Raw genomic sequence first — 27,667 nt, forward strand, 5'->3', positions numbered from 1 at the left:
GTCTAAAAATCAAAGTCCATATTTGAATAAAAAATAATCCTTCATTTTTACCTGTATGCTACCAAACTGACATAAGTCATTCTTATAGCCCAACATTAGTCCTGCCCAGCGTTTAGCTGCATTATAGATGCACAGCTGAGCCCAGCTTCCTGTCTTTGCTGTGGGCTCACACTTTCCTCGGCTCTTACTCAGCCAGAGAATAAAGAGCTGAGACATGTTAACCACAAAGAAACGGATGTCACTGAGCAAAGACTCAAATGGAGCCAGTACATAATTCAGAGTGGTTAGTGACCGACCAGGCGTTGCACGCAGGCCGACAGCGATGGGAAGCTGACTGCACATCGCCACACAAGCTCTGTGGATTTGAAACTGCTTTATGACGTGAATTCAGAAGTTAATGTGGATGTACAAATGTGGTGCCCACTGTTCAGCAGCTGTTTCAGTGGGACAGTTGTTTAGAAGATAATTATTCACATGAAATAATCCCTTGGTTGACTTGGACACAAATTTGAGGAGCATCAGTTGCTTCACTTAACCCTGTTTTTATGGCATCACCACATCCAGCGTGCTGCACGTCCACTGACCTCCCTCTTTGATTTTACCGCAGGAACAGCTTCTCTGCCTGTTCACATATGGCGCTAAGAGATTTCGTTTTTTCTCGGAGACTTCAGGAAATAGACGTGAATGCTATGCCTACACAGACGCCACATTCCAAATTCCTCAAATGCTATTCAAAGGACATGAATGACATCACACGAGGAAATGTGGCAGGACAGAAAAATAAGGAGGACAGGAAATATTGCTTCGTGCTAAACTTGCTGAACTTTACCTCAGTGAGATCTCGCTGCTTATGTCGACATAAACACGCGTCTGAGAGGTGCTTAATTAAGTGAAGCATGTTAGATAGCAGTAAGTGCAACTGATAAAGAAAAGGGGACATGACGAGTGTGACGTACTGATAAGAAGAGGACGCCATCACCCATGCTGTCAGTCAGTGTTGCAGTAAAACACCTGAGTGAGCCTCATTTGTAGCTGTAAGCCAGGGGTGCCCAATCCCGGTCCTTGAGAGCTACCGTCCTGCAGCTTTTAGATGCATCCTTGTTCCCACACACCTGAATCAAATGAATGGCTTGTTATCAGGCCTTTGCCAAACATGATGGCATGCTGAAGAGGTAATCACACCATTTGATTCAGCTGTGTTGGAGTAGGGATGCATCTAAAAGCTGCAGGATAGTAGCTCTCGAGGACCGGGATTGGGCAGCCCTGCTGTAAGCAATCAGAGCAAACCACACAGTCCAAAAGCACAAAATCCTCCATTTCTTTGTTGTGTTGTTGCCTCTACAATTTGTCACCATGAACTGGTGACAAAAATCATTCACTACTTTAGAGCAAAACCCTTTCCTGACAATATCACTGATCAATACGTCCGTTCTGGTTTTGATATGGATACATTCACCTAATGAGATTCATGTGGAGAGGCTTGTTAGGCTATGAGAATGGCAAATGACCTTTGACACAGTCAATAGTGTAGGAGAGTGCTTGCCTGGCTGTCACTTTGACCCAGCTCGTTGAAGCACTTTGGCCGTGTTTTCAAAGCGCTTCAATGATTACAGAACAGCACTGAGTGCTGATTACAAATAAAGAGGAGATAAAGTCAGTGGATCTGTGGAGAGGACATTTGCAGAATACTAGGAGGGGAAAAAGGGCATCTAAATCTGTGAAACAGGCAAAATGCCACATGTTAGCATGCTGTGCAGCCTCGTAGCCTGTGGACAGCGGTGTGGAGACAAAGAGTGGGAGCCAAAACCTGCTCCCACCCAGAGGGGCCGAGCCGAGTGTGATCTGTAAACAGTGATCTGCATTCGCACTGACGCTGAAGACAAATGTCCTGAGGTCAAGTGTATTCAAATCCATATTAAATGAGACGGTTCTTAATTCTGCTGAGGAAGAGGATTCAGTTTACGTGGCTCCTGATAACGACGGACACGATAAAGGCGTCACCATATCGCTTCTGTAAATGCTAACAGTGAGGCTGGCTCCTTGGGAAGTTTGTCTCGGCCCAAATCCAGTGGGAGAATCATCGGATGTGGTGGTAGGCAGCACAACAGAAGCCTCGTGGGACTGAGGGATTTATGGGATGTAGGCAGCAGGGTAAGAACTCTCTGCCAGACACCAACTAAACATTAAATATGCATGAGAGCAGGCAGTCTGCACTGCTCTCTGACCATATGTAGGTAAAATTGATTAACATGCTCTGATTGGTTTGAAACAGTCAGGTGATATTCCCATTTCAGCTGAAGGTTGCTGGTGATGCTATTGGTAGATACTGGCCTATCGCAGACATTTGAATGTGGCTGTCCAACATATGTTAACACTGAATGTAGAAGATTCACTGGTTTCAATGAATCCATGTAGAAATGGAGTGATTCGATTCACTGTCATTTATACAGCGCCAAGTCACAACAGTCGCCTCAAGGTGCTGTGTATTGTGCAGTAGATCCTACAATTATACATACAGAGAAAACCCAGCAATCACATGACCCCCTATGAGCAGCACTTTGGCGACAGTGGGAAGGAAAAACTCCCTTTTAACAGGAAGAAACCTGTTAAAAAATACATATTAAATGTGACATATTTGACTATGGGACCAAAAATCCAGTGTGATCTATTCAATGTAACAGTTTTTATAATACGTTTGATATGCCCACATACCAAACAGCACTTTAACTACTTATTTATTGTCACATTGTCAACAATTTATGACTTAGATAAAATACACTCACTTTGAAAACATGATTTGATTGAACCCTGTGTCAGATTTCTGGTTAAATACTCAGGCTAAACCCAAACATGACATGACAAGGATGACGAGACTCGCAGGGTCTAAACATTTGAATACAGGAAAATCTAGAGTGAGTGTCAAAGCCTGCTATACACCTACAGACTCAAGCAGGACATTTACAGGACGACACGCATCAAACATGCTGAAGTGATTCAACAGGAAGATATTTTTAGGCTGTATGCAGTGCTGTTCAATTTGCTCATTAAAATGCACACTAAGGGCTCGCAGGCATCCCAGCGGTTTGCACAGTGCATGGTTTCTCAGGACCAGGCTTACAGTAAAGATCTTTGAGCTCCCCCTTGTGGTAGCAACTGTAACTATTTTATTAGTGATAAACGTTATGAGTGATTTTGTTTTAAATTTTACATCCAAACGTTTTTTCCTTCAGCCGGGGTAATAAACTGATCACTGATCAATCCTGAGCAGACTGCACCACCGCCTGGTCAGGCAGACACATCATTCTCATGTTTATGTGAGCCTGCACCTCCAAAAGCTAACTTTAAACGTGAAAAACAGTTTCGTAGCTTTCAAGTTTAAAGGACAAGAAAGAAAGAATCTCAATATGCTTAGAAAAGCTTGTTTACTTATTTTCATAAAATTAAACCATGTAAAAGGTCAACAACATAAAACAAACACTTAAGGAATTCAGTCCAAAAGATTTGAATTTAAACAGTGTGGAGATCAAGGACAATTCTGTGTCCACCTCCAGTCTAATTCAGTTAATTCAAGAGGCTAAACTCAAATTTGGGAAGAAGTCCGGTTGTGAATCGACACCAACACTAGATGACGGCGAACAGCATAAAAAAACTTCACAGAGGAGGAAGAGAAAGCATCGTCTTCATTACGAGGTGTCCATAGCAGCTGTTTCTGAAACATAAGAACATCTGTTCATCATGTCATGTCAAACCTGCATATTTACACAGAAAGAAAACCGAGCGCCTTCTTTTCCAGCACGACTGCAGCACTGAGTTGGGAATAACGCCGTTTCACAGCGTTTTTCTCCTCAGATCACTTTTAGTATTCTAAACCTAAAATCTACACTAGTTACTCCCACGAGGGGTGAAAACCAGCATTTAACTTGTGTGAACGCACGAGCTGCTGATACAGAGAACGAACAGCAAACTCACGTGTTTCATTAAAGAGGAAGGAATCCTGATACTCCTTCATGTACTGAGAGGATCTGGCCTCATCCAGGAACAGAGAGTAAACTCTTTTAATGTCTTCTACCTGAACCTCTGTGCCCTGCAAAAAACAAACGGCACCAACAGAGTCAACGTGACAAAACTAAAGCAGCAATGGATGTGATACACGTGCAGCTGCTGAAGTCGTTCACATCGAGCTTACCTTGCGTTTACGACACACCAGCCCTGCGGTGCTGATCAGCTGGATCGCGTAGCGCAGTGACGTTTCCATGCCGATACGAGTGAGGACCGTGTGAGCCTCCTCGCTCAGCTCCACATCCTCCTCCTCACACCTGAAACGGAAACCTCAGCTTTACATTTCATCTGCGGCAGAAGATGGAAGCGTCTGCTGATTATGAACACGCGTTTTTACCGGATCTTCAGGATCTGCTTCGTCTCTTTTTCGGTGTAAGGGGAGGTGGCGATGATGAGCAGCCGATCGAGGAGATCGATGGGGATGCCGTGAGGGCTCTGATAGTTTGTTCCACGGATTCTGCAGGGAGACGAGTGAGTAGCACGTTACTAATGAAACACCCAAATTATTCAGTATTACCTTTACTGAAGCGGAAGGCTGACTGAAAGCAGTACGGTTTGGGAAAACAGTACCGAGTGATGCCTCTGTTGGTGGCCATAATGAGAACTGGGGAGAGGTCACTCTCCAGGGCACGGTTCAAGAAGGAAAAGCACTCCATGTCCAGCATATGCACCTCATCAATAAATAACACCTACAACAAGAGAGAAACGTTTAACAGAAACTCATGAAAAGCAAATAGAAGCATATAAAAACACTCACCCCTGGAATGATCTCGGCCTTTCCTTCTTCCCTCCACTCACACACTTTGGCATTAATCTGCTCGCGGACTTCAGACTTGATCTCTCCGGTGTCTCCAGAGAAAAGAGCCAGGAAGCCTTGTGTGCGACTGTTAATGACATCGATCTCGTGGAGCGACACTGTGTGGACCACCTCTTTTCTCTTCTGCAGCTCTCCCTCAGGACACTGTACAAACTGTGTCTAAAAAGATGGTAAAGAAATTGATTTTAAAATACTGCATCATCCAACAGCACGATCTGAGCGCTGTGACAACAGACCTGAGCTCCCATGGCATCGTAGTCTCTGGCTCTGGTGAAAGAGCGCCCCAACTTGGTGATCTTTCCAGTGGCTTTATCGATGGTGATAACATCTCTGAGAGAAAAGCAACAGAAACGCTCAGAAGACACGAGTCCTGTGCAAGTCTGAGTGATGCTGTAAAACTTCATATAACATTCATATCACATAACAGGTCCTGTAACAAGATCACCTACTGAACTTACCCCGCTTGCACCTTCTCTTTACTCAAACTGTCAATCATCTTGTTGCCCAAGTCGTAGATCGTCTCCATCTCCGTAGTCTTTAGCGTCAACTTGCCCACCTTTGCACCCTGATCCAAGGCACAAACTTCTCAGTAAGTTATATGAAGTATCATAATAATAATAATAATAATAATGGATTGCATTTATATAGCGCTTTTCAAGACCCTCAAAGCACTGTACACTTCCACTATTCATTCACTCTCACATTCACACACTGGTGGAGGCAGCTGCAGTTGTAGCCACAGCTGCCCTGGGGCAGACTGACAGAAGCGATTACCACTGGTGTGACCTGGGGTTGTGCGATTGGACGAACATGTCGATGACAGGCTCAGCCCATCAGCGATCGTTTTCACAAGGACGATTTATTTATTTGCCCATGAGTAAATTTGCTAATAATGATGTAGCTGCAGAAGTTGGTGATAGCCTAGCATACTCAGCTGCATGGTGGACACGTACGTGCTCATGCAAGTTAGCCGTGTTTGAGTGCTTTGCTCGCACTATACGTCTGCACAAGCCGCACACCGCTTTGGTTACATCCTCAGGTTTACCTCTTTCACGTGGTTTAAAAATCCCAAATTGGCGACTTCATATTTTTTCAGTGCTGTCAGCGTTAACGTGCCGTCATCACGACTAACGCGATTAACAAGTAACCCATCGGGAGCGCAGACTGAGTCGAAATCCCTAAAATGTCTCTGTCAACGCATTGTCGTGTCGTGATGATTGACACGTTAACGCCACAGCCCTAATTTTGGGGGGAAATTAGTTCATCCCTGTTTGGACTTCCTCTGTGTTGTAAACGTGCAAATCAGTCTGTGCATGACTACATTGCTCCGCCCATCAAAAAGTCTGCGCAGGTGCAAATATATCGCCCATTGTCGATTACTGGACGGACGACTGTAGGCTGGAAAATGTTTACATATCACCCAACCCTGGTGTGACCAATAAAATACTTCCCAAAGAACCACATAAAAAGACTGGGTTCACTATATTACGAGTGGAAGCTGCTTACCGTTCCTGTGGCTGGTCTGTCAATCTGGATCTCGACCACCTCTCCTTCAATGATCTCCGTCTCCTCTCTGTTAAAAAACAAAAACAGTTAATAGCAGTTCTTTTCGTATAAGAAGATTTACCAAACTCTATTACAGCATTTGCTCACTCACTTGATCCTTACTCCGATGGCTTTTCTAAAAGCTTGGCTAAGTGCCTCAGTCTTGCTCATCTCCAGGGAGAAGATCTCACTACCAGCCAGTGCTGTAAAGGGTGTATCAGGGCCAAGAGACTGGGCGATGCCTGCATTGGAAAACCCCCCAAAATCAAAAACAAAGTCTCAGCTGAACCCACACTCTGCCAATCAAGCTGGGAGCAACAAAAATGTACCCTAAGCCAATCCCATCAATCCAAGAAACCAATATCTCTTCTAGCTGGGGCTAATATTATGTTCTGGAGGCTTCCAGTGGAGATCTTACCCATAGCAATTGCAGTTTTTCCTGTGCCAGGCTGGCCAGCAATCAGTATTGCCCTGCCAGCAATGTGGCCATCTTTGATCATCTCCAAGATGACTCCTGCGGCTCGACGGGAGGCCAGCTGGCCAACCATCCCCTGAGACACCTGGAATTGAACATAGACATGTAAAAGGCACATCTCCTCGACACAGACACAGAATATTTAAGTCACAAATCCATTACATGCCCCTTAAGAAAGAGAGAAAAAAGGCATTTAAAGACTTAACGCTACCTGTCTTGGTTCTAAAGCATCATCCAAACCAAGGCCACGAATGTGAGAATGTGCACCTAAACAACAAGGTGAAAACAGATAAAATAATGTGAGTCACAGGAAGTAAAAAAACTCAAAAATCAGGTACCATGTGCACCTATCACAGCACTATCACACAGTAACCAATCATCATGTGTTTCCGGGTCTCAGTCATACCAATTCTCTCGATTCGTGTGATGTCACGAACCTCTGGAACCTTTGTAGTTGCCATCTGTATTAAAAGCAGAAAGATCATTCATTAATCACTATAGAGTGATCCTGCCCGGTTTCCTACCACTACTTTTACATTTAAAAACAGGCATTTCGCAGTATTAGACCTTCAGACTATCCCACTCCATGTCAGAATGTCAAACAACAGATAAAAAAAAAAATTAGCTCCAGCAAGAGATTCAAATATTTCTACTGACGTTTTAACGACATACAACCCAGTCACTATTAAATAAATGTTAAAAACCAAAACACTTTGGTGATAAGACTACCACAACATTAAGTAGTTAGATTGTCAAACAATTAACACTTTAAAGAGCCCGTCCTGGTCAGTTGGTTGTCATAGTGACAGAGTTGAGCGCATGCCACAACAGAGTAAGAACAGTGTTAGCGTTACGTTAGCCTGGTTTCTAAGGCTTTTTATTCTTCATATTTTTACTTTTTCATATAAGCAACGGGAAGCTCGGGTATCGCCATAACACAGATTTAATAATGTGGTACACGAAATCCACAAATCTCGTTTGGCGCCAAGTAAACAGAGCAAGGATAGTGCCAAGTAATGCTAACGCCAGCTAATGTTATGTTAGCAAATTAGCTAGCTCCATTCAAAGCTTTCTTCTTTGAGTAACTCCTGCTTAGCAAGACGAAGACGTGATGTTCGACAGAACATGGAAGGATGATCCTACAGGACACATCGTGTAACACCACGGTGCGAAAGCCTGGAGTTAACACTGTTTATATTGATCGCATGAACACTCACCTGTGCAGCCACACTTGCGAAAATGTGAGAATGCGGCGCTTCTTTCTAATGGTGCGCAGATTAAAAGCGTCCGTACAGAAACAGCTTCTTTTCTTTTTTCCCCCCCCCTGCTAGGGGATGTTTGGGTTGACTGCCCTCTATGGACTCGATGGTAAAAGGACAGCACGAGCTTGTGATTTACAGGGAGTGGCAGGAAACCTTACCGGTGTCCTGGATTATATTATGGACATTTGAATCCGTGTAGCCGTTTCAGTCCAGAGTGGTTAAACTGTGTGCTAGGCTCCCTTTAACTCCCTTTTCCACGGACGGGCTATTTTGTTGCAAGAAGAAAACGTAAAACCTTTAATATTTACTGGTGTAATGTGCTGGGTTACGGAACTGAGATGTTGTAGAGATGTCAATGTCATACTGTACGTAAGCTGGACCAGCCAAGGAAGCACTTTGCTCTGTTTTAGTTACTGTTTGTACACGCTAACAGCGGAAGCTTTCACTTCAGCCACGATAAAAAACCTGCTCAAACTTAGTACTGCAGACGTTTGTCCACCAGAGGCTGCAAGAGCCCCGAGTTATATTAAAGGTTGAAGAATTTCGAAGTTGAAGCCAAAGTTTTTGCAGAGTGGTGTTGATGATGCAGTAGGCCGGATAAACAGGCTCCGCTTCATTCATCTTAGTGTAAAAGCCTCTTTCATTTTTTAAACTGAGAAATATTATAATCCAAACTATGGAGATGAGTTTGAGATTTTTATTGTCGTCTTTGTCTCAAGCTCAGCTTCATATTTGCAAAAAGTAATTTTAAAAGCTTACAAATCAAGACTGCAGTATTATTGAACAATGGGAAAGCCTGCCTGCTGATTATAATCTCAAGGTTTCTGGAGGGGTTTTCATATCCTCTCCACTAGACCTTTCAAGCTCCACCTCAAGGCCCAGGCCACAAACTGAAGTCGCTTTATTTAAACATCACAGCAGAGCGACTGCTGCACGGTGAAAGGTAAATTTCGGTGCTCCTGAGTTGCTACACTAACTCAGAACAATTTTTATTTCATTTTAAACTTCGATAACAAAACCAAAATAAATAAATAAAAGAATAAATAAATAAATGAATAATAAATGTAAAAAAACTAAACTAACTCAGAACTTTTTACTGAAGAACTTGACGATACATTGGGACTCAGTCATACTTCCACTCAGCTGAACGAGTCTTAAGCGTCACAGAAACCTCTCAGGTACACCTCGCCTGTTCCTGTAGAGTTCCTTAATGACCTCTCAGCTGCTTTTCAAAACACTGTGCTTTAAGCACACACAAACACACCATCTCCTCCCAGTCCACACTCAAAGCTGGGTCTATTTTACATTTGCTTATTAAATAATTGCACTGTGAGTGACGTTGCTAATGGCAGGAAATGTCTGCCTTTTAAAGATCTTACAGATCTGGCTCAGAGCTGATTAGCTTGAAGAGTGAGTTAGGAAGCTCGTCATCGTAGAAGAAATGAGAGGAAAAAATCCGCATCACAGCTCATGCTTGTTACCAAAAGTTTATTTGATAAAAAAAGCAAAATATCACAAATGGTCATCACATTGTACAAGGTTCATTATTTTGAATTATAGTGTAAATATGCATATACTATATTATTTCTGAATTAGTAAATGCTCATTGACTTTCTGCAACTGATTTTACACTGAACACATGTTGATTTGCTGAATATTTGCTCTTCGAGCATCGTTTCCCCCATCAGCACATATCGGATACCAAACAAAACAACGATCTAATATCAGAAAAAAAGGGGGAAACAAAAGCATATTTTCTCACAACAGCAGTACTTTGCATCATTCCACACCCACTGATCTTTGGATGTGTTACTTAATCACAGCTGGATAATGGTAATGGCTGACTCATACCAAACCCAGAAGCCTGGATAGACAGGTTCACTAAAGGAGGCATTAAAGCGGTGGATTAGAGACATGGTTTCCCCAACAGCGTAGAATGAGAGAGTACCCCCGGCGTGATCCAGGAAAACGCCGATGCGGGAGGAGTAGGGCGCGCTGACCTCTTGCTGGTCCTTGTTGTGGCGGGCTGAGTAACTGGAATCAGAGCAGAAAAGGCTCCATGACTTGCGGTTGTAGCCGATGCGGCAGCTGTCACTGTAGCCCGATCTCTTGATGCCTTTGTAGGCGATGCCGATGGAAGCCCCCTCCCCACTCCAGTCTACCTCCCAGTAGTAGGTGCCTCCAGAGAGGGGCTCCTTACACAAGACCTGTGGCAGGGAGTCGAACCTGGCAGGGCTGTCAGGGTAGGACTGGGGGTCTCTCTTGAGGGCAGCTTTTCTGTTCCCTCGTGACAAGTAAAGCTGTCTGTAGGCTGTGTTTTGGTCCAGAGTGAGCTGGCAAGCATCTAAAGATGGGTGGAAGACAAGTTTACTCAACAATGCTTAACTTAAATCAGTCTGGGATAAACGTAAATGAGGAAAGCAAATAGCCAAAGCATCTGTCCTACAGCAGCTGAAGCACCCCACTCCAAAGCAGCAGCAGAACGTCATCGACATCTCAGTTAAACTTCTACTCACTGCGGTAGAAGTTTAAATGACTTCTGCAAAACACACTTTGAAGGAAAAGCAAGAGACCCTCTGGCTGGACACGGAAATCAGAATAGTCACCTGACTGCTGTGTACCTCCACCTCTGCAGGTCACAGCTGGTGGGACACCCGACGCCCTCGGCTAGATCTGCCCGGCCTATGATCTGGAACGCCAAAGGTATCAAACACTGTTTGTGAGTTTGACCACAAACAGAATTCCAGCAAAGACCTTTTTCAGCTGTGACGTGAGTCAATGACTATGCAGTTTCTCCCAGCGCTAAAGTTGAGAGGCCCCAAAGATTTCTGTTGAAAGCTGGATTAACCTCCTGAGACCGTGTCCTCATATGGGAACATTACATTTAGACTTACACTCCATCTTACAAAATCAATATTTTACACTCTGTTAATAATGACCATAAAACTATATTGTGTTATGCTGCCAAACAAACCCACTGTCTCTATATTGAGGACATACTTTTTAATATATTTATGTATTTAAAAACCTTTCTGTTCAAAGGCGATGCTTCTTTTTTTACTTATTGGCTTCGAGAAAATTTGGAGAAATGAAAAATGCATCCCAAACAAGAGCTCGTGTTGCAGGAGGTTAAAATGCAGCTTAAGTAAAGATGACATAGCTGTGCAATATTTGCAGTGAATCAGTCCCAACCTCTGTCAACACTGTAGGACTAACAGTAGCTTCTAAGAGCAGATTTTGTGGTCAGCCACAGGGTCTGACAGAGAACCTCGTCAGCATCTAATATGTGTCATGCAGTGAACTGAGCAGAGAGAACGGTGAACAGTGTGGGTCAGAGCAGAGACTCACATCTCAGGAAGTCCTCCCTGTACTGAGGCTCCTTGACTGGCACAGACTTGTACACGGGAGCTTCGTCACCTGTGAGAGGAAACACAGAAAATGAGACAGAGTTGTGTGTCAGCAGTTTTTAATGTGCTGCACCTGAACAGCTAATACGTGTGCAGGAGGTCACGTTCTCGTCACACTATCAGTGATCAGGCAAACACCTCGTAAAGCAATCTAACAGGAGAATGGAAAGAACTGAGGAAACAGGGCCAGATGATGAAACGCCTGAGCGTTACGACTCAACACCACATCTCCTGGCTTTAGCCTGACTCTGTGCTAAAGTTGTTCCGCCCTCATTCATTGTTGTGTGTATGAGCAAGTTGTGAAATGATGCTCTTGAAAGACTGACTCACTTTTTATTGATTGATATTGTTTCTTCTTGGAATCCTCCAGCTCACAGAAGGTCATTTTGTTAACTGCAAATACAGAAAAACCGCTCAGTCATCGTGCTTTCTTCATATGTTTGAAATAACACAGTGAGATTACAGCAACATCACACTGCAGTAGTCAGATTCCCTGCTGCATCTGTTCTGTGAACATCGAGACGTCAGTCTTCACGCTCACCTGTCTTGGCTACCTTAACCAGTTCGTCATTGCTGGATTCATTCAGTTGCTGTTTCAGCTCAGAGACGGCTTTGGTCACCGGGCCGAAGGAGAAGTACGGGTTGACGCTCACCGACGGCAGCTCCTCGGCCTCTGTTTGTGCTATCAGCATGTGGTAACTCTAACAACAATATAAAAGTAAGATAACACTGATTCTGTCAGATTATATTTTTATCTTTATGAACATGCCTTCCTGAGCCGCTGGCGGCTGCCAGTTACCTGGATGAAGTGGATGTGGTCCTCGGTGCGAGACAGCTGGGTGATCTCGTTGTCTCTCGCCTTCAGGTCAGCGATCTCATGACTCAGACGCTCCAGATGGCTCTCTGCGTTGTTGAGTGCCGCCCGCTTGTTGGAGGATATCAGCTTTGCCATCTCTTGCTGCATCCTCTCAATGGAGCGCATCATGTCGCCAAACATCTTCTCACATTCCTGAAGCGCCCTCTGGGCTGAGTTCTGCACAGGAGACATTGGAGTGTGTCGTAAGGTGAACTGGTGTCGCACTGGTTTTTACGATGACACACTTAGAAGAAGGAATGCTGTCAGTGCTGTTAGCTTCCGCTCAGCCTGTAGCGGTCAGAGTGCTCGTATCTGTCTGATGGATGATAATGACGGTGATTGCGGCACAAACCTTGAGAGAGTCCACCGCGTGTTTTAGTTCCTCCATCTGTTTCAGGCGATCGTGAATCCTCTCCTGGATCTCAGCCTGGGTGGCACCCAGCCGTTGCTATAAGACAGTTGAAACATTGATGATTATTATGACAAGAGCTTTACGCAGAAGTAACTCAAATATATGAAATCGTCTAAAAAAATGAGCTTAAATGTTTGGCTTTTAAGTTCAGGAGTCCAGGTTCACTGGACGCCAACACCTTTATCTTTGTTTGCATGAATGGGCGTCTATTGTTGCTGCTCTTTCATGCTTTGCTCCCCACCCTTTAACTGCTGTAGTGCACCGTGTTACAGCTTTAATACGGAATATTTGACCCTTATTTCTCACACGTTTTAGCGTTATTGTTGAACCAAAGGAGGACCGGTACGAGGGTGTTGCCTACCTGTTCCTCAGATCTCTCCTGCTCAGCTGACACCATGTCGTGGCCCTTGTGTTCTTTCACTGTGCACAGCACGCAGATACACATCTGGTCGGTGCGACAGAACAGCTCCAGACCCTTCTGATGCTGCGGGCAGATCTGCCTGTCCAGGTGGCCGATTTCATCCACCAGCTTGTGCCTCTTAAAGGTGGCCGACTCGTAGTGGGGCTTCAGGTGCTTCTCGCAGTAGTGCGCCAGACACATCAGGCAGGACTTGATGGCTTTGTGCTTCTTCCCAACGCAGATGTCACAACCTACATCCTGGGGTCCAGCGACGTTGTAGTCGGGGGACGGAGGTGGAGGCGGAAAGGACTCCGAGTTGCGTTGGAGCGTGGAGTTCCTTGAGCCTCCGACGCGCCTCGGAGTTGGCCTCTTGCTGTAGGAAACCCTGCACTCCGGGCAGTTGAACGAGCCGGTGTGTTCAGCATGATCCCAGTATGTCTTCAGGCAGATGGAGCAGAATACGTGGCCACATGGGATGGACACAGGGTCCCTGAGATATTCCTTACAAAGGTAGCAGGTGTCTTGGTCAAAAGACATGGAGGCAGTTTGCTTCTTTTCCCTCTAACGCCGAGAAGATGATGTGAAGTCAGAGCCTCACTTGTGTCAGCACTGTGGCAAAGTGACTGCACAGGTAGTGCGGGTGCAACTTATATAGAGTAAACAGAGAGGGAGGATAAACAGGTTAAGCCGAAACCAGTAAAACAAGGGCGGAGAAAGAAAAGGACACAATGAGTAGATCCACGTGTTACAGAATGCTGAGAAAATGAATGATATGTGCGATCTGAAAATATTTGATCCAAAGAGTTGTAGTTTCCATTTATTACATTTTGACACTGTAAAAAAACAAAAGGTCCAAACTAAGATAGGAAATTTTGAGCAGCAACGATGTGTAATCAAAGGATACCACGTAATATTCACAGGAACTGAAGCATTATTTGTTTTTTAACAGAAGTGAAAGAAAAGCCATAAAACAGGTGTTACACATTTCAGGGAATAAGATGTGTAATAATAAAATAAATAAAATGGCATCAAATGTAAACGAGTAAAACCTTCTGCGAGCTCCGGTCAGATTCAGTCTGTTGGATTTGCTAAAGTTGACTTCACCTGTGACCAGTTAATTATTAACCGCGTTTACTTTGCTTTGCCACTGATTTCCTCTGACAGGATGCCACAGTTCTCATATACACGAACTCAACTGTAACGTTTCCACCAGTAAGAAGCTAAAGTATTTAATAATGTATCATCTTCTGCACACACACAAAATCCTTCCCTCTGTATATTTTACTTTACGGTGAACACGCCTCCCGGCCGGAGTTTCAGTGTCAGATAGGAATGCAACTACACTTGATAGCCGAGATAACAGAAGGGCCAAGAAAGCCTGCTTAAAAGATTCCTTTGTGTGAGAGCCAGCAGGGTCTAAACAGCATTACAGGGTCGGCTGTGAACAACAGTAACTGCAGCTGACATGTATGACCACACGTAGCATTTAACCAAAGCTGCTCTGGCTGTGGTTACGCTCCTCACTGGAGGTGATTCAAAACTTTGTGAACTGATATTGGAAAAAGCATCACAAATATCTTTATGTAATCTCTGGTTTGCAAAAGTTACTTATTTTATTTCAAGTTCATTGGCATTCAAAGGATTTCCATCACTCTTCTCTGCAGTTAACTTATTTAAAGTCAGTGTTAGTTTAGGGTAAAGTTACATAGATACTTTTCACAGGATTTCTTTAATTTCATTTCTTATTTTATGCTGAATCATTTTAGGACAGTCTGTAACTTGTGCTCTGTAACACTGCTCATCCGTTTGTAATCTGATTACATGCCAGTGACATGCAACACACCCTTTTAAACTGACGACAGAACTGCTAGTGATGCAATAGAAAGCATGTCTGTCCTGATGGCAGATTTTCTGTTTTCTGATTTCGTTTCCATAAAACAAAAAAATTTCTTTGTTTGATTCTTTGGAGGAGAAAAACTGTCTGGAGCTACGAGACGATATTTCACTTTGTCATCTGTGCATAGTTTTGTTTTTTCATGCGCCCGTTATCCAGTTCCAGCAAACACAGTGATCGGAGCAAAAAGGTCAAATAAGCATCTGTCAGAGTTTATTCCTTCCATGTGACTCGACCTCTCCCTACAGGGGTGTAGAAACAGAGAGCGCTGAGATCTTAGCTTCTTTTAAAGTTCTCTGACTTTGTGATTCAGTTTTTTCCGCGTTGCTCAAAAAGAGGGCCCTCGAGCATCGTGACACAAAGTTCAGCTGTGAGGATGTCAGCATGGGAGCATAAACCATTGTGAATCTTTGGCAGGTTCACTGAAGAGGCGACAACAAGACACCACCGAGGCTTTGCTGCTGGCCACAGACCGTCGCTCTCTCCTTATCCCCCGACTCCAGCCTTACGTTCTGCTGATGTTCTTGTCGTGGCTCGCTGCTGGCTGCAGGTTTCCTTATAAGCAGTTCAGCTGCATCACGACCTAAAATAGCGCCTAACAATGATCGTGTAAGGATTTGATACCGTTCCCTTCTTTTTTTCAGGACTCACTTTCGAGCAAACCAAAACTTTATATCATAACAATAACAAAGGATGTGCACATCTCTACATCCTTATCATTACCACAACAAATGAAAAAACACGGGAATGCAGTTCTGAGCCGCAGAACGAGCTGTTAGACACTTTGAACGCTGTTCTACGTTTTGGATCATCCCTATCTGAGTTATGCATCCTGTCAAGCAACATTTCTTCTGAATCTTGCAACAGTCTTTTTCACTGAAATCTTGTGTATGCACTGATGACCGATGCCTGCATTTTCACTTTTTAAGCTCTCATTTCACTCGTTTCCTTTGATCAAACAGCGAGCGCTCTCCTGCGCTCACCTTGAAGAAACCATGCTCGCTGCACTTTTATAAAGGGTGACCTTTCCCCTTGAACTTGGACTATATATGACTGTGGATGACTGCGGAGTTTCGGTCTGCTTTGTTGGAGAAAACAGCCTGATAACAAGCCTGCCACTCTTTAAAGTGGGCGTCTGCTCAAACCTTAATAAAACTGACTGTAAACACTGTTATGCTTCAGATTGGCTTCCTCGGAGCACGGGATACATTTGACCAAACTTGTGCTGTTAAGCTTTCACTCTTCTAGCAAGCACGCTCATTTAAAACTTTGATTCAAAGATTTTTCCCCTTTGGCAGTCGTGCTGTCCAAAAACAGGTGGTTAATCTGTAAGCACAATGCTCCCTTTACTCTGGAGGAAGGAAGGAAAACTGGCTTATCAGAAACCTGACCAAATACGGAGAGGTGAAACTACCTCGTGTATGAAGTAATGCAAGCTATGAATTGAAGGTGGAGCAAATGTACCTTTTAGAAGCTTAAGATTACTTTGCCATGTGATTGCAGATCAGGCAAACATACATTGCACAATTTTATTTGAAGCTAATTTCAAACAGTGTTCAAAGAGTGTTTGTATTTCTTTTTTTAACAATGTGTACTTTCAATGTAATTTCAAGCAGGAAACATGCCTGTGAGTTGGACACTGGTGTAAGTAGGAGCAGATTGGGCCTAATTGAAATGCTAATGAGAGGCCGGTGATGTCAGCAGACACTTCACGCTGTGGAGAGAGTCGGGTCACCTCAGGAGTTCTTCCCCTGCTTTGTTCTAACCAGTAATATGTGCAGGAATTATGAGGGGGACATTTTGCATTGCCACGTAACTCGAGTGAAATATGTACACAACTATGCGAGACATCTACCGCAACAACACCTGGACGCGACAGGAATGCGTCTGTTTGAGTATTTGCACCCATGCGTTTATGTTTGACACGTGAATGTTTTCTTACCACTGAAAACAGAAACCAGCCGCATATCTGCAGATACAAACGGCCACGTACGAGTGAACGGACGAGTCGGGCCAGTTACAGAACAAATATTACAACTTTTAAATGAGTGTTTCTCTGACGACAGATGTGAGCAGAGACGTTTGAGGTCACTCTCAAACCGTGTGCGTGTTTGTTTACTGGGTGGTCCCTGAAATTCCTTCAGTACCTTAGGCTGCATGTATGTTTGTCGGACTATAACCGGTTTAAGACAATGGCGATTCTGTGGGACAACAATAGGTGGAAATGCAGCTGCCAAGAAGTGTGTGCGCAGCTCACCCGCAGATGAGCCACATGAGAAATGCGAGTGAAAGAAGAGGAAGCTGCAGGGAAATGGAAACATTTTCTTGCACATTTATTGTCACGACTTTGGTGTTTTACTTTTCATTCATTCTCTCTTTATTTCTGCTCTCCTGTCTGCTCTCTGCTTTGCTCTTTTTTCCTCTCCCTCCTTGTTCAACCTGCTTATCTGAACTGGGCAGGGCCCGATGTACTCACAGGACGGGGGAGGGGCCTTGCCTGCTTTCAATCAATAACCTTTTGGAATTTAGAAATACAAGTAGGTCCTGTCTCTGGCAGGCTGTACCACACTCTCGAGGGCGGGCTTTCAGGCACACTCGACGAAATCCCTATCTCCTCCTGGCATTCTCCCTGACTGTTTCTCCAGGGCTGACTGTTTGGAGTCCACCACAATGGCTGATCACACCTCTCCAGACTACTTCAGCTGCTCTCTGTGTCAGAACCTACTGAGGGACCCTGTGGCTATCCCCTGCGGCCACAGCTTCTGTATGGACTGCATCAGTGGCTACTGGAATGAAGCCGACTACACAGGGATTTACATTTGTCCCCAGTGTAAGATCACATTCACCCAGAGGCCTGTACTGAGGCCCAACGCCACTCTGAGCATGGTGGCAGAGAAGATCAAGAAGAGCGGTCTGAACCTCAACCTCAGCACGTCCCAGGGGAGCGTCTTTGCCGGATCAAACGACGTGCCCTGTGACTTCTGCATCGGGAAGAAATTAAAGGCTGTCAAGTCCTGCCTCAACTGCCTGGCATCCTACTGCGAAAAGCACTTGAAGCCACACTATGAATCAACCACGTTCAAGAGGCACAAGCTTGTGGACGAGTTAGGGAACTTGGACAGGAAGATCTGCCCACAGCACCAGAAGTCCCTGGAGCTCTTCTGTCGCACAGATCAAATGTGTATCTGTGCCATCTGCACAGTCAGCGAGCACAGGGGCCATGACATCGTGTCTGCTGAGGCAGAGAGGGGCGAGAAGCAGGTAAGAATAACTCTCAGTGTCTGTTGATGCCTCCTTTTAACAGACAGAGACCAAGTGAGAGAGAGACTGCAAGCTGAATGTTTTCTTTGATAGGTTAGGAGCACATCCTCTCTGGAATAACTTGAGCTAAAGCAAACAGGCTGTTTTTCTCAATTCCTTCCCCTGAACTGCGACTGGTGATTGTACTTTGACCCATTTCACCAAGGCTATCAGCAACCCTGGCGAGCGTTCACAGCCGCCAAAACAAATCCAGCCCTGTGATTAGCTGGACACTGGCCGGAGGCGTGTCTTACAGGCGCCGTGAAAGCGGCTTTCCAGAAAATGCGGTGATCCAGCTGTGGGATAAACACACAGAAAGTGCAGCCTTCTTTCTGCTGCGCTGGTTCCCACCTGTGGGAGTGAGTGTGCAGCGGTGCAGGAATGTCAGGGAGTGCAGGCACTCTACACCTACATTCAATCTCTGTGAGCAATGTGCATTCAAATGACTCACTTCGCCTGTAACACGCTGTGGGATAGACATGAATGTCAATAGATACTGTAATGTAGCAGCTGTGTGAGTAATCAGGGAGTGTTTTTACAGCTAATGCAGGCTAAAGGAGTCCTGTGCCGCCATGAACGCATATTTTATCCCACTGTTGGCTTTACATGGCAGGGAGTCTGGTTTCTCTCATCTAAAGATTTACAACCTGAGTCCAACACATCTCACTCCATCTCCCGCTCCGTCTCCCCTCCCCCTCTCCTGTTGATTCCCCCTCCCTGGATTCCCCACATTCCTCAAGCTTATCTTGAAGAATGGGTTGGTGGGCTCGAGTAAAAGCTGAATTAGAAGCCTTCTATTCTGCATGTCAGCGCTGCGTGCACCTTGAAACGTCTCTTTAAAAGTCAGACGCTGGTAGATTCACATTCCTGACATGGCCAGAATTCCTCCAAAGATTTTTCCCCTCTCCCTCTGAGATAAAAGCGGGATGTATTAAGAAGATCTTTGAGAGGGGCTTATTAAGGACGCCACAGGGCCACACCGATACTCCGTGATGAGAAAGAATGTTTGCAGGCTTTACATTTGGCATAACCTTTTTAAAAACAACATTCAGCTGCATTTTACGTGATAGTAATCTTAAAGCCAGTTTAGCTACCAGCATGAGCACAAATGGTTGGGAAATTATTAAAACGCATATCTCTGTAATACTCCTTAATTCTGCAGAAACTTTTGGGAGTCTCCCAAGCTGAGATTAAACAAAAATGCCAGGAGAGGGTGAAGGAGCTGGAGGAGCTCAAGACTGCGGTGGATTCCCTCAAGGTAAGGCCTGAAGAACCGGATCAGATTCTACACAAAGCAAGATCAGTCTCCCAAGATTGTTTAGATCAGGCTGATGAAGATCAGGCTGTAGAGCGATGACATCCTGCTTGCTTTGCCCAGAACTCCGCCCACAGAGCCATGGTGGAGAGCCAGAAGATGTTTGAGGATATGATACGCTCCATTGAGAGGATGAGGTCAGAGGTGAGCAAGCTGATTGGAATCAATGAGAAGGCTGCTTTCAGCCAATCCGAGGCTTTGATCGAGCGTCTGGAACAAGAGATTGATGAGCTGAAGAAAAAAGAGTCTGGCCTCAAGCAGCTGTACAGCACTGAGGACCACATCCACTTCCTGCAGGTACCACGCAGCCTTAAAGAAACTGTGTCGACAGCTGTCATATCAGGCTAACAGGATACTTATTAATAAGTGATTAACGATGACACTGTGATGAAATATTGAGCCCTTTTTAAAAAATTGGGCAGATCAATACATTTCCATAATATAACACTCACAGTACTGAGAACCCAGGCACCCACGTGTCACCGTCCACGTGACACTACCTCAAATTTCTCATTGGCTCTCATGTTTGCACCAGAACTTCAACTACCTCTGCACCCCCACTGATGACGGCTTCATACCCAGAGTGACCGTGAACCCCGACTTCTCCTTCGCGGCTGTCAGGAAAGCTGTGGCTGAGATTAAGGAGCGCCTCGAGGAGTTTGGCAGAGAGGAGCTGCTCAGGATTTCCAAGTCAGGTGTGAGCAGCACAAACGTAATGTTGAACACAAAGAGTAAAACTTCCAGGTTTCTAATCATGTATATCTTCTACTTTACAGTGAATGAGGTCCCGGTTTACACTACAGAGAGTCGAACGTTGGACAGAAGGAGCAGAGGTGAGGCTCCTATAGCAGTTTATAACCGCAAGAGGTTAATTATTATCCAAAACCACACCAGCCAAAGAATTACAGGCATTTGTGTGGGCGCATGGAGTTCACCTTGACCTAACAAAGAGATATTTCATGTGCAGGCAAAGAAATGACAGTGGACAACACTCCCCCAGAGCCAAAGACCAGAGCTGATTTTCTGAAATGTGAGTTGTTCTGGAACGTAACTTGTACTCAAGTATTCATTTTTTTTACTTTTGTCAGTTTGTCAGTTTGTATTTTACTGCAGCGTGCTGCTTTACTTGTGCTCATGACATCTCAGGAAAATGCGTTTCACTCATTGACTTTTTTATGGCACAGAAGTCTCTTGCTGGAGGTTAATATCCTCAATCATTTCTCTCGTATCAGTTATGGTATAAGGCAGCACTTCAAAGCAACAAAGAACATTTGACTTCTATGAAAAGGTCAAATGCAGCAGTGCAGCGCTGTGTATCAGCGTGCAGGTTATGAAACAATAAATCTGTAACTGACAAACACTTTGTAAAAACGGCATTTTTACTGGATTTAAGTCTGTTTCAGGAACTCTATGACTGGTATTTTTTAAATTCATGTACAGCATAGATATTTCAGAGGTGCACCTCACATCCATTTGAGGATCACTGCTCTGTTCTGCAGTAAAACAGCTACATTAGGCTCAACTTTTAAAAACTCGACATTGTTCACACGGTTTTGAATTGGATTCAATGTCGTCTTTCCTTCTTCAGACTTCTGCCAACTGAAATTAGATCATAACACGGCCTACAAGGAGCTTTGCATCTCTGAGAACAGCAGGAAAGTTATCCGCACCAGGGAGCCGCAGTCCTACGGAGACAACTCAGAGAGGTTTGATAGCTTTGCCCAGGTGCTGTGCCGAGAAGCTCTATCTGGAGGCCGCTACTACTGGGAGATCGAGTGGAGCGGGGAGTTCTCCATCGGAGTGGCTTATAAGAGCATCAGTCGAAAGGGCAAAGGTTCGCTCTGTCTGCTGGGCTATAACGACAAATCCTGGAGTCTGCTTTGTTCTGACTCCGGTTACTCAGCGTGGCACAACCGCGTGGACAAGCCTGCCAATGGTCCTCACTCCCCGCGGATAGGCGTGTACCTGGATCACACTGCAGGGGTGTTGGCATTTTACAGCATAGGCAACACCATGACCCGCCTGCACAGGTTTGAGACTAAATTTGTCGAGCCCCTCTATCCGGGCTTTGGAGTCGGAACGTCAGTCAGGATCTGCAACGTCAAGTGAACGCTGGCATTTGAGCTGTTTTAAAAAGATTTCTGCGAATATACACCAGTGCTTTTGGAATATCTATTTTTGCACCCATTATAAAATGTCTCAGCTTATTTTTAAGGTTTATGATGCTTCTTCCAAATGTCTATACACTTTTTTTGAACACCACATGTATTAAGCTTTGAATGTAGCTGTCAAATCATATTCTCATGGCAGTTTAACAAATATATATATATGTATTATTGAAATACACAATTCCTGCATAGTCACACAAGAAAAGTGTTATCCTGTTTGGCGTCTGATGATATCTGCTGGATAATATGATAACATACTTTTAAACATTTTAGCTGATAATTTGCATCTATCGATTTACACAAAGTTAACAATGTCAGTTTTGTGATGTCATTAGGTTGTTCACTATTGTTATAGAATAATTCTTTTAAAATTGCACTCCTACGACAGGTATGAGTACTATGAAGGTGCATTGTTATAATTTCACTACTGTTCCAAGAATGCTGTCATTTCATTTGGTCGTGTTGTGATATTATCTAAAGGTCGTCACATGAGTTTTTCCACTTGAACTAACCCTTATTTAATTTTGTGTATGTTTACTTACATAATGGACAGCAGAGTATAATTGCTATCAAAGAGAATTGTTTTGTAACAACATTGATGCATTTAAATAAAGAACTCAAATGAACAGAGCTTTGTCTTGTGAGCCGTGTGCAGAACTGGGCCAAAGAAGACAGGATCACCAAATGTAAACACATTACTGGATTAGAAATGGTGTGTGTGTCTCATGTTGAATACTAGCAGTGTGTTCCACATCATCCTTTGAAATCTCAAACTACACAGAGGGAGCAGTGCAGTATTGACACGCAGCTCCCCCTGCTGGTTGAATGTAAGAACTAAACCGTAAGAGGAAAAAAAGGCCTCAGCCTATCAGTGACACTATTCTGCTCAGAGTTGATGTTAAAAATCCACCATATCATCAGAAAATACAATAAAGCCCAGTTTAAACGCAGTCCTTTAAAGTGCAGCAGCACAGCTCGTCTCCCATTTGGAACATGATCCAGTCCACTTGGATACTGAACCGTGAGCTGCCCCTGATGCATCCATCAGAGCGAGTGTCTGCATCAATGTTTGGCAGTGGAAAGCTCATCTACTGTTCACATTTAGCAGATAAGTGCTGCAAAATTAAAGTACTTAACTACAGCAGGATAGTTATAGTACAACACATGATTTCATGTTGGTAGTTTTTGCACAATCCTGACAGCAACAGTAACGATGATTACACACGTTCAACTCAGCTTTGAGCAGAGGAATAACATTTTGTAGTAAACCTGCAGATTAATTCAATAATAAGGTTAAATTAATGAGTCAAAAACAGATTTTTTAACACAACAGCTTTACTGGTTCCCATATTTCATGGAGTAGGTTGAGCACACAATGCTCAAAAGAAAAAAAATGCTTTAAAGTCCAAAATTTAGACATTGTAGCCCACGATGCCTCCTTTGCCAATGCACTCTCCAATGTAGAACCACATCAGCACCTCGGTGGCCACCAGCCCGTTCCTTAAAGCATCCTGCGAGGAAGCAAGGACACAGGTTTGATTTGCATTAGAAGTAACATCAAAAGTACAGGATTAGGATTCACACACACAACCTGAAATTCAAAAACATTTTATTTGCTGCTCTGGATAATTACAGGTTTAAGATGTACTTCACAGATTCATTCATCATTTGATCCATTTCTGTCAGTAATTACTAATATGATGAAGGACCTCACTAATGAAATACTGAATTAACATTTCCTGTACGACACACAGTGATCAATAATACAGCATCACATCCCAGGTGCTTTTTCTTATCATTTTAAATACAGATGAAGGCGTTTCTAATCACACCGCTTCTCTATAGAAAACATTAATTATTACTATTTGCACACAATAGCAGACTTATTACCATCCTCCTCCTGAAAAAGGGAACTTTTCATTTAGCCATAGCACAAACTACTGCTGTGCAATGAATGAACTCTGTAACGCTCAGCTTTAAAATCAACACATGCCAAGTTCTCACAGCATTACAGAGCAACTGAGAAGTATTATCAACAAGTTCAAAAGCCTGTCACAGGTAGGAAGCAAAAGATTTCCAGGACTCTGAAAGGAAAATTAGTAAGAAGAGTCTCAAGACCACAGAACGACTGCCAGGACATACAGTGGGGCAAAAAAGTATTTAGTCAGCCACCGATTGTGCAAGTTCCCCCACTTAAAATGATGACAGAGGTCAGTAATTTGCACCAGAGGTACACTTCAACTGTGAGAGACAGAATGTGAAAAAAAAATCCATGAATCCACATGGTAGGATTTGTAAAGAATTTATTGGTAAATCAGGGTGGAAAATAAGTATTTGGTCAATAACAAAAATACAACTCAATACTTTGTAACATAACCTTTGTTGGCAATAACAGAGGTCAAACGTTTACTATAGGTCTTTACCAGGTTTGCACACACAGTAGCTGGTATTTTGGCCCATTCCTCCATGCAGATCTTCTCGAGAGCAGTGATGTTTTGGGGCTGTCGCCGAGCAACACGGACTTTCAACTCCCGCCACAGATTTTCTATGGGGTTGAGGTCTGGAGACTGGCTAGGCCACTCCAGGACTTTCAAATGCTTCTTACGGAGCCACTCCTTTGTTGCCCGGGCGGTGTGTTTTGGATCATTGTCATGTTGGAAGACCCAGCCTCGTTTCATCTTCAAAGTTCTCACTGATGGAAGGAGGTTTTGGCTCAAAATCTCACGATACATGGCCCCATTCATTCTGTCCTTAACACGGATCAGTCGTCCTGTCCCCTTGGCAGAAAAACAGCCCCATAGCATGATGTTTCCACCCCCATGCTTCACAGTAGGTATGGTGTTCTTGGGATGCAACTCAGTATTCTTCTTCCTCCAAACACGACGACTTGAGTTTATACCAAAAAGTTCTACTTTGGTTTCATCTGACCACATGACATTCTCCCAATCCTCTGCTGTATCATCCATGTGCTCTCTGGCAAACTTCAGACGGGCCTGGACATGCACTGGCTTCAGCAGCGGAACACGTCTGGCACTGCGGGATTTGATTCCCTGCCGTTGTAGTGTGTTACTGATGGTGACCTTTGTTACTTTGGTCCCAGCTCTCTGCAGGTCATTCACCAGGTCCCCCCGTGTGGTTCTGGGATCTTTGCTCACCGTTCTCATCATCATTTTGACCCCACGGGATGAGATCTTGCGTGGAGCCCCAGATCGAGGGAGATTATCAGTGGTCTTGTATGTCTTCCATTTTCTGATGATTGCTCCCACAGTTGATTTTTTCACACCAAGCTGCTTGCCTATTGTAGATTCACTCTTCCCAGTCTGGTGCAGGTCTACAATACTTTTCCTGGTGTCCTTCGAAAGCTCTTTGGTCTTGGCCATGGCGGAGTTTGGAGTCTGACTGTTTGAGGCTGTGGACAGGTGTCTTTTATACAGATGATGAGTTCAAACAGGTGCCATTCATACAGGTAACGAGTGGGGGACAGAAAAGCTTCTTACAGAAGATGTTACAGGTCTGTGAGAGCCAGAGATTTTCCTTGTTTGAGGTGACCAAATACTTATTTTCCACCCTGATTTACCAATAAATTCTTTACAAATCCTACCATGTGGATTCATGGATTTTTTTTTCACATTCTGTCTCTCACAGTTGAAGTGTACCTCTGGTGCAAATTACTGACCTCTGTCATCATTTTAAGTGGGGGAACTTGCACAATCGGTGGCTGACTAAATACTTTTTTGCCCCGCTGTAAGTTAATGATGTAGCCAAGTCTGGAATTGTAGTGCAATCACTGAAAGCCTGCACGGGAGCGCACTTTGAGGCTGCACACCAAAACGCCACTTCTGCAGAAGAGACACTTCAAGCCAGACTGAAGAATACTAAAGACAACCTGGAGAAGATGATGCATACTGTACCATGTCTTTTGGTCAGATGAGACGATACTATGGTTACTGACAAGCTGCTGATGTTTGGGGAAAGACAGCAGAGGTGTACAACCTAAGAACACCGTCCCCACAGTGAAGCATGTTGGTGGGAGTATTATGCTGTGGGGATGGAAATCTTATCATTGTGGAGGGAATCATGAAGAAAGACGGATATGTTAAGATTTTGAAAGAAAAGTAGTCAGCACCAAAACTTTACGTCTCTGCTGCTGCTTCCAACAGGACTACGACCCAAAACACACGTTGCTCCTGGTGAAGGATTTTCCCCTGAAGACCAAAGTGAACATTACTGACTGGCCTAACATGAATGCTACTGAAAATCTGGAGAAGCTTGAGAGATTTGCCAAAGAAGAATTGGCTGGATTTGCTCAGGAGACGTGTGAGAGATAAAACACAACAACAAACCACTAAAGGCTGTGTTAAAAACTTTCAAGTTTGTCCTCATCCATGTACACACGCACACTAAATTCAGTGCATTACTGTGTGTACAACCACAGCTTTTATAATAATCCTGAATATTTTCTTAAGACAACAACAATTTGCCCACAGTCTGAAAGAGGTTTTCTTTACTATCAGAAGCTAGAAATGTGTCCTTATTTCATGATGTCCTACAGCTACTGCTTTGTTAATGAATCCAGGAGATGACAGACGATGTAAAGTCAGCACAAGAGGCTTTGGTTGGAACTAATAATGTGACATCTGCTGTGGTTAAGATGCACGACCACAGGTTTAATTTAAAAAAGACGTGGACGTGTTTTTTGTTGTTGTTTTTACATAAACAACAATGACCTGTGTCTTAGATTAATACGAGCACCTTCACTGTGGTTTGACCGAGACGTCCCGTCTGGAACCCCTTGATGATGTTTGTGGCCCCCTCGATGGCTTTAGGGATTTCAGCGGGGGCAGGTGGGACAAGCTCAACACGCGCATAGTACCAAAAGTTTGCCAGGCGAGGTTTGGAGTAGGTGACAGCGGCTGAAAGAGAGAGAGAGAGAACATTAAATGCTGCTATCGATTCGCCATCCTAGCTGCAGAGCTTCTGAGATGTTAGCAGGTAGCGTTAGCCATCAGCTACGCGGATTGTGTTTGCTGAGAGCAAACCAAATAAACCGATGTACCTGCTTATCCACAACACATGTCAAAACAACAAAAACACAGCATATCAACGTCAAAGGCCTTCTACGTCTGAAAGCGTCAATTAACGTTACACCTGCTTCATTCAACTGACGCCCGGGTCACAGTGCCGCTGACAGCGTCGGCCTACTGAAGTCTTCTCACCGAGGAGAAAACTGCCTACCCCAGCCTCCACTAATGGACCCGTCCAAATAACAGACTAGCTTACCGTTAACCAGGGTGGGTACTTTAGCAACCAACTTCTGCACTGCCTGTGCCATTTTGAGGCGTTTGTGATGTTAACTATTCCCCGTCTCTGCTAAATGTCACCTCCAATAGAAGGACCCTCGACTGCAGTTGACCACACAACTGCCTGAAGAGAAACCGCAGGAGTCTTCTTCTTTATATTGTTTATTGGCGGTTGGCAAACAGCAAAATGGTGCATTACCGCCACCAACTGGTGAGGAGTGTGGACTGAAATAAATAAAAAAATCAAATCCTCCCGAACAAATGAGTCTGACTTAAAAACCAAAATATCACCTTATAACTTTCACTACTCGAATTCTTACGAAATAAATCAACCAGTTTGACTTTCAAGCTTTTTGATCAGCTGTCTTCTTTCAGCATCATATTTCTGACAATGCATTAAAACATGTTCTATTGTTTCCTGTTCTCTACTGCAGTCACACTCCCTGTACGGAATTTC

The 27,667-nt window shown here is 44.1% G+C and overlaps 4 protein-coding genes across 5 annotated transcripts; 1 reads left to right on the plus strand and 3 right to left on the minus strand.

Moving 5' to 3' along the window:
• Positions 1 to 3,405: 3,405 nt before the first annotated feature.
• On the minus strand, positions 3,406 to 8,211 carry ruvbl2 (RuvB-like AAA ATPase 2). 2 transcript variants are annotated; one of them, XM_082548839.1, is made up of 14 exons: positions 8,114 to 8,211; positions 7,303 to 7,357; positions 7,108 to 7,163; positions 6,840 to 6,981; positions 6,534 to 6,663; positions 6,383 to 6,449; positions 5,335 to 5,441; positions 5,113 to 5,206; positions 4,817 to 5,035; positions 4,630 to 4,748; positions 4,397 to 4,516; positions 4,187 to 4,316; positions 3,970 to 4,084; positions 3,406 to 3,703 (listed from the first exon to the last, which is right to left on the minus strand). In XM_082548839.1, exons 2-14 carry the CDS (start codon positions 7,355 to 7,357, stop codon positions 3,684 to 3,686), a joined length of 1,374 nt encoding a protein of 457 aa, XP_082404965.1. In that variant the 5' UTR covers positions 8,114 to 8,211; the 3' UTR covers positions 3,406 to 3,683. The 2 variants fall into 2 exon arrangements, with proteins under 2 accessions (XP_082404965.1, XP_082404964.1); XM_082548838.1 differs by having other exon boundaries at positions 3,406 to 3,709; positions 8,114 to 8,210.
• A 1,420-nt stretch (positions 8,212 to 9,631) lies between these two features.
• ftr83 (finTRIM family, member 83) lies at positions 9,632 to 13,928 on the minus strand. The gene is made up of 7 exons (XM_082547919.1): positions 13,195 to 13,928; positions 12,774 to 12,869; positions 12,365 to 12,598; positions 12,107 to 12,266; positions 11,896 to 11,958; positions 11,507 to 11,575; positions 9,632 to 10,502 (listed from the first exon to the last, which is right to left on the minus strand). Exons 1-7 carry the CDS (start codon positions 13,768 to 13,770, stop codon positions 9,976 to 9,978), a joined length of 1,725 nt encoding a protein of 574 aa, XP_082404045.1. The 5' UTR covers positions 13,771 to 13,928; the 3' UTR covers positions 9,632 to 9,975.
• Positions 13,929 to 17,643: 3,715 nt separating this feature from the next.
• Positions 17,644 to 22,536, plus strand: ftr82 (finTRIM family, member 82). Its single transcript, XM_082548610.1, has 7 exons — positions 17,644 to 18,388; positions 19,590 to 19,685; positions 19,806 to 20,039; positions 20,278 to 20,437; positions 20,519 to 20,575; positions 20,710 to 20,772; positions 21,331 to 22,536. Exons 1-7 carry the CDS (start codon positions 17,798 to 17,800, stop codon positions 21,849 to 21,851), a joined length of 1,722 nt encoding a protein of 573 aa, XP_082404736.1. The 5' UTR covers positions 17,644 to 17,797; the 3' UTR covers positions 21,852 to 22,536.
• A 747-nt stretch (positions 22,537 to 23,283) lies between these two features.
• On the minus strand, positions 23,284 to 27,344 carry atp5l (ATP synthase, H+ transporting, mitochondrial F0 complex, subunit g). Its single transcript, XM_082548779.1, has 3 exons — positions 27,191 to 27,344; positions 26,663 to 26,823; positions 23,284 to 23,421 (listed from the first exon to the last, which is right to left on the minus strand). Exons 1-3 carry the CDS (start codon positions 27,240 to 27,242, stop codon positions 23,323 to 23,325), a joined length of 312 nt encoding a protein of 103 aa, XP_082404905.1. The 5' UTR covers positions 27,243 to 27,344; the 3' UTR covers positions 23,284 to 23,322.
• Between the last annotated feature and the right edge of the window lie 323 nt (positions 27,345 to 27,667).

The sequence above is a fragment of the Aulonocara stuartgranti genome, assembly GCF_965226115.1.
Source record: "Aulonocara stuartgranti genome assembly, chromosome: 10".
NCBI lineage: Eukaryota > Metazoa > Chordata > Actinopteri > Cichliformes > Cichlidae > Aulonocara > Aulonocara stuartgranti.

Excerpts from the sequence above, each read along its gene's own strand:
- ruvbl2 (XM_082548838.1), bottom strand. The coding sequence starts at position 7,357 with ATGGCAACTACAAAGGTTCCAGAGGTTCGTGACATCACACGAATCGAG. Across the intron at positions 5,036-5,112 it reads ACGATGCCATGGGAGCTCAG|ACACAGTTTGTACAGTGTCC; the intron begins GTCTGTTGTCAC and ends CCATCTTTTTAG. Across the intron at positions 4,749-4,816 it reads AGGCCGAGATCATTCCAGGG|GTGTTATTTATTGATGAGGT; the intron begins GTGAGTGTTTTT and ends CTCTTGTTGTAG.
- ftr83 (XM_082547919.1), bottom strand. The coding sequence starts at position 13,770 with ATGTCTTTTGACCAAGACACCTGCTACCTTTGTAAGGAATATCTCAGG. Across the intron at positions 12,267-12,364 it reads ACCACATCCACTTCATCCAG|AGTTACCACATGCTGATAGC; the intron begins GTAACTGGCAGC and ends TATTGTTGTTAG. Across the intron at positions 11,959-12,106 it reads GGTTAAGGTAGCCAAGACAG|TTAACAAAATGACCTTCTGT; the intron begins GTGAGCGTGAAG and ends CTGTATTTGCAG.
- ftr82 (XM_082548610.1), top strand. The coding sequence starts at position 17,798 with ATGGCTGATCACACCTCTCCAGACTACTTCAGCTGCTCTCTGTGTCAG. Across the intron at positions 20,438-20,518 it reads GCTCAGGATTTCCAAGTCAG|TGAATGAGGTCCCGGTTTAC; the intron begins GTGTGAGCAGCA and ends TCTACTTTACAG. Across the intron at positions 20,773-21,330 it reads CAGAGCTGATTTTCTGAAAT|ACTTCTGCCAACTGAAATTA; the intron begins GTGAGTTGTTCT and ends TTCCTTCTTCAG.
- atp5l (XM_082548779.1), bottom strand. The coding sequence starts at position 27,242 with ATGGCACAGGCAGTGCAGAAGTTGGTTGCTAAAGTACCCACCCTGGTT. Across the intron at positions 26,824-27,190 it reads AGTACCCACCCTGGTTAACG|CCGCTGTCACCTACTCCAAA; the intron begins GTAAGCTAGTCT and ends TCTCTCTTTCAG. Across the intron at positions 23,422-26,662 it reads TCGGTCAAACCACAGTGAAG|GATGCTTTAAGGAACGGGCT; the intron begins GTGCTCGTATTA and ends GCTTCCTCGCAG.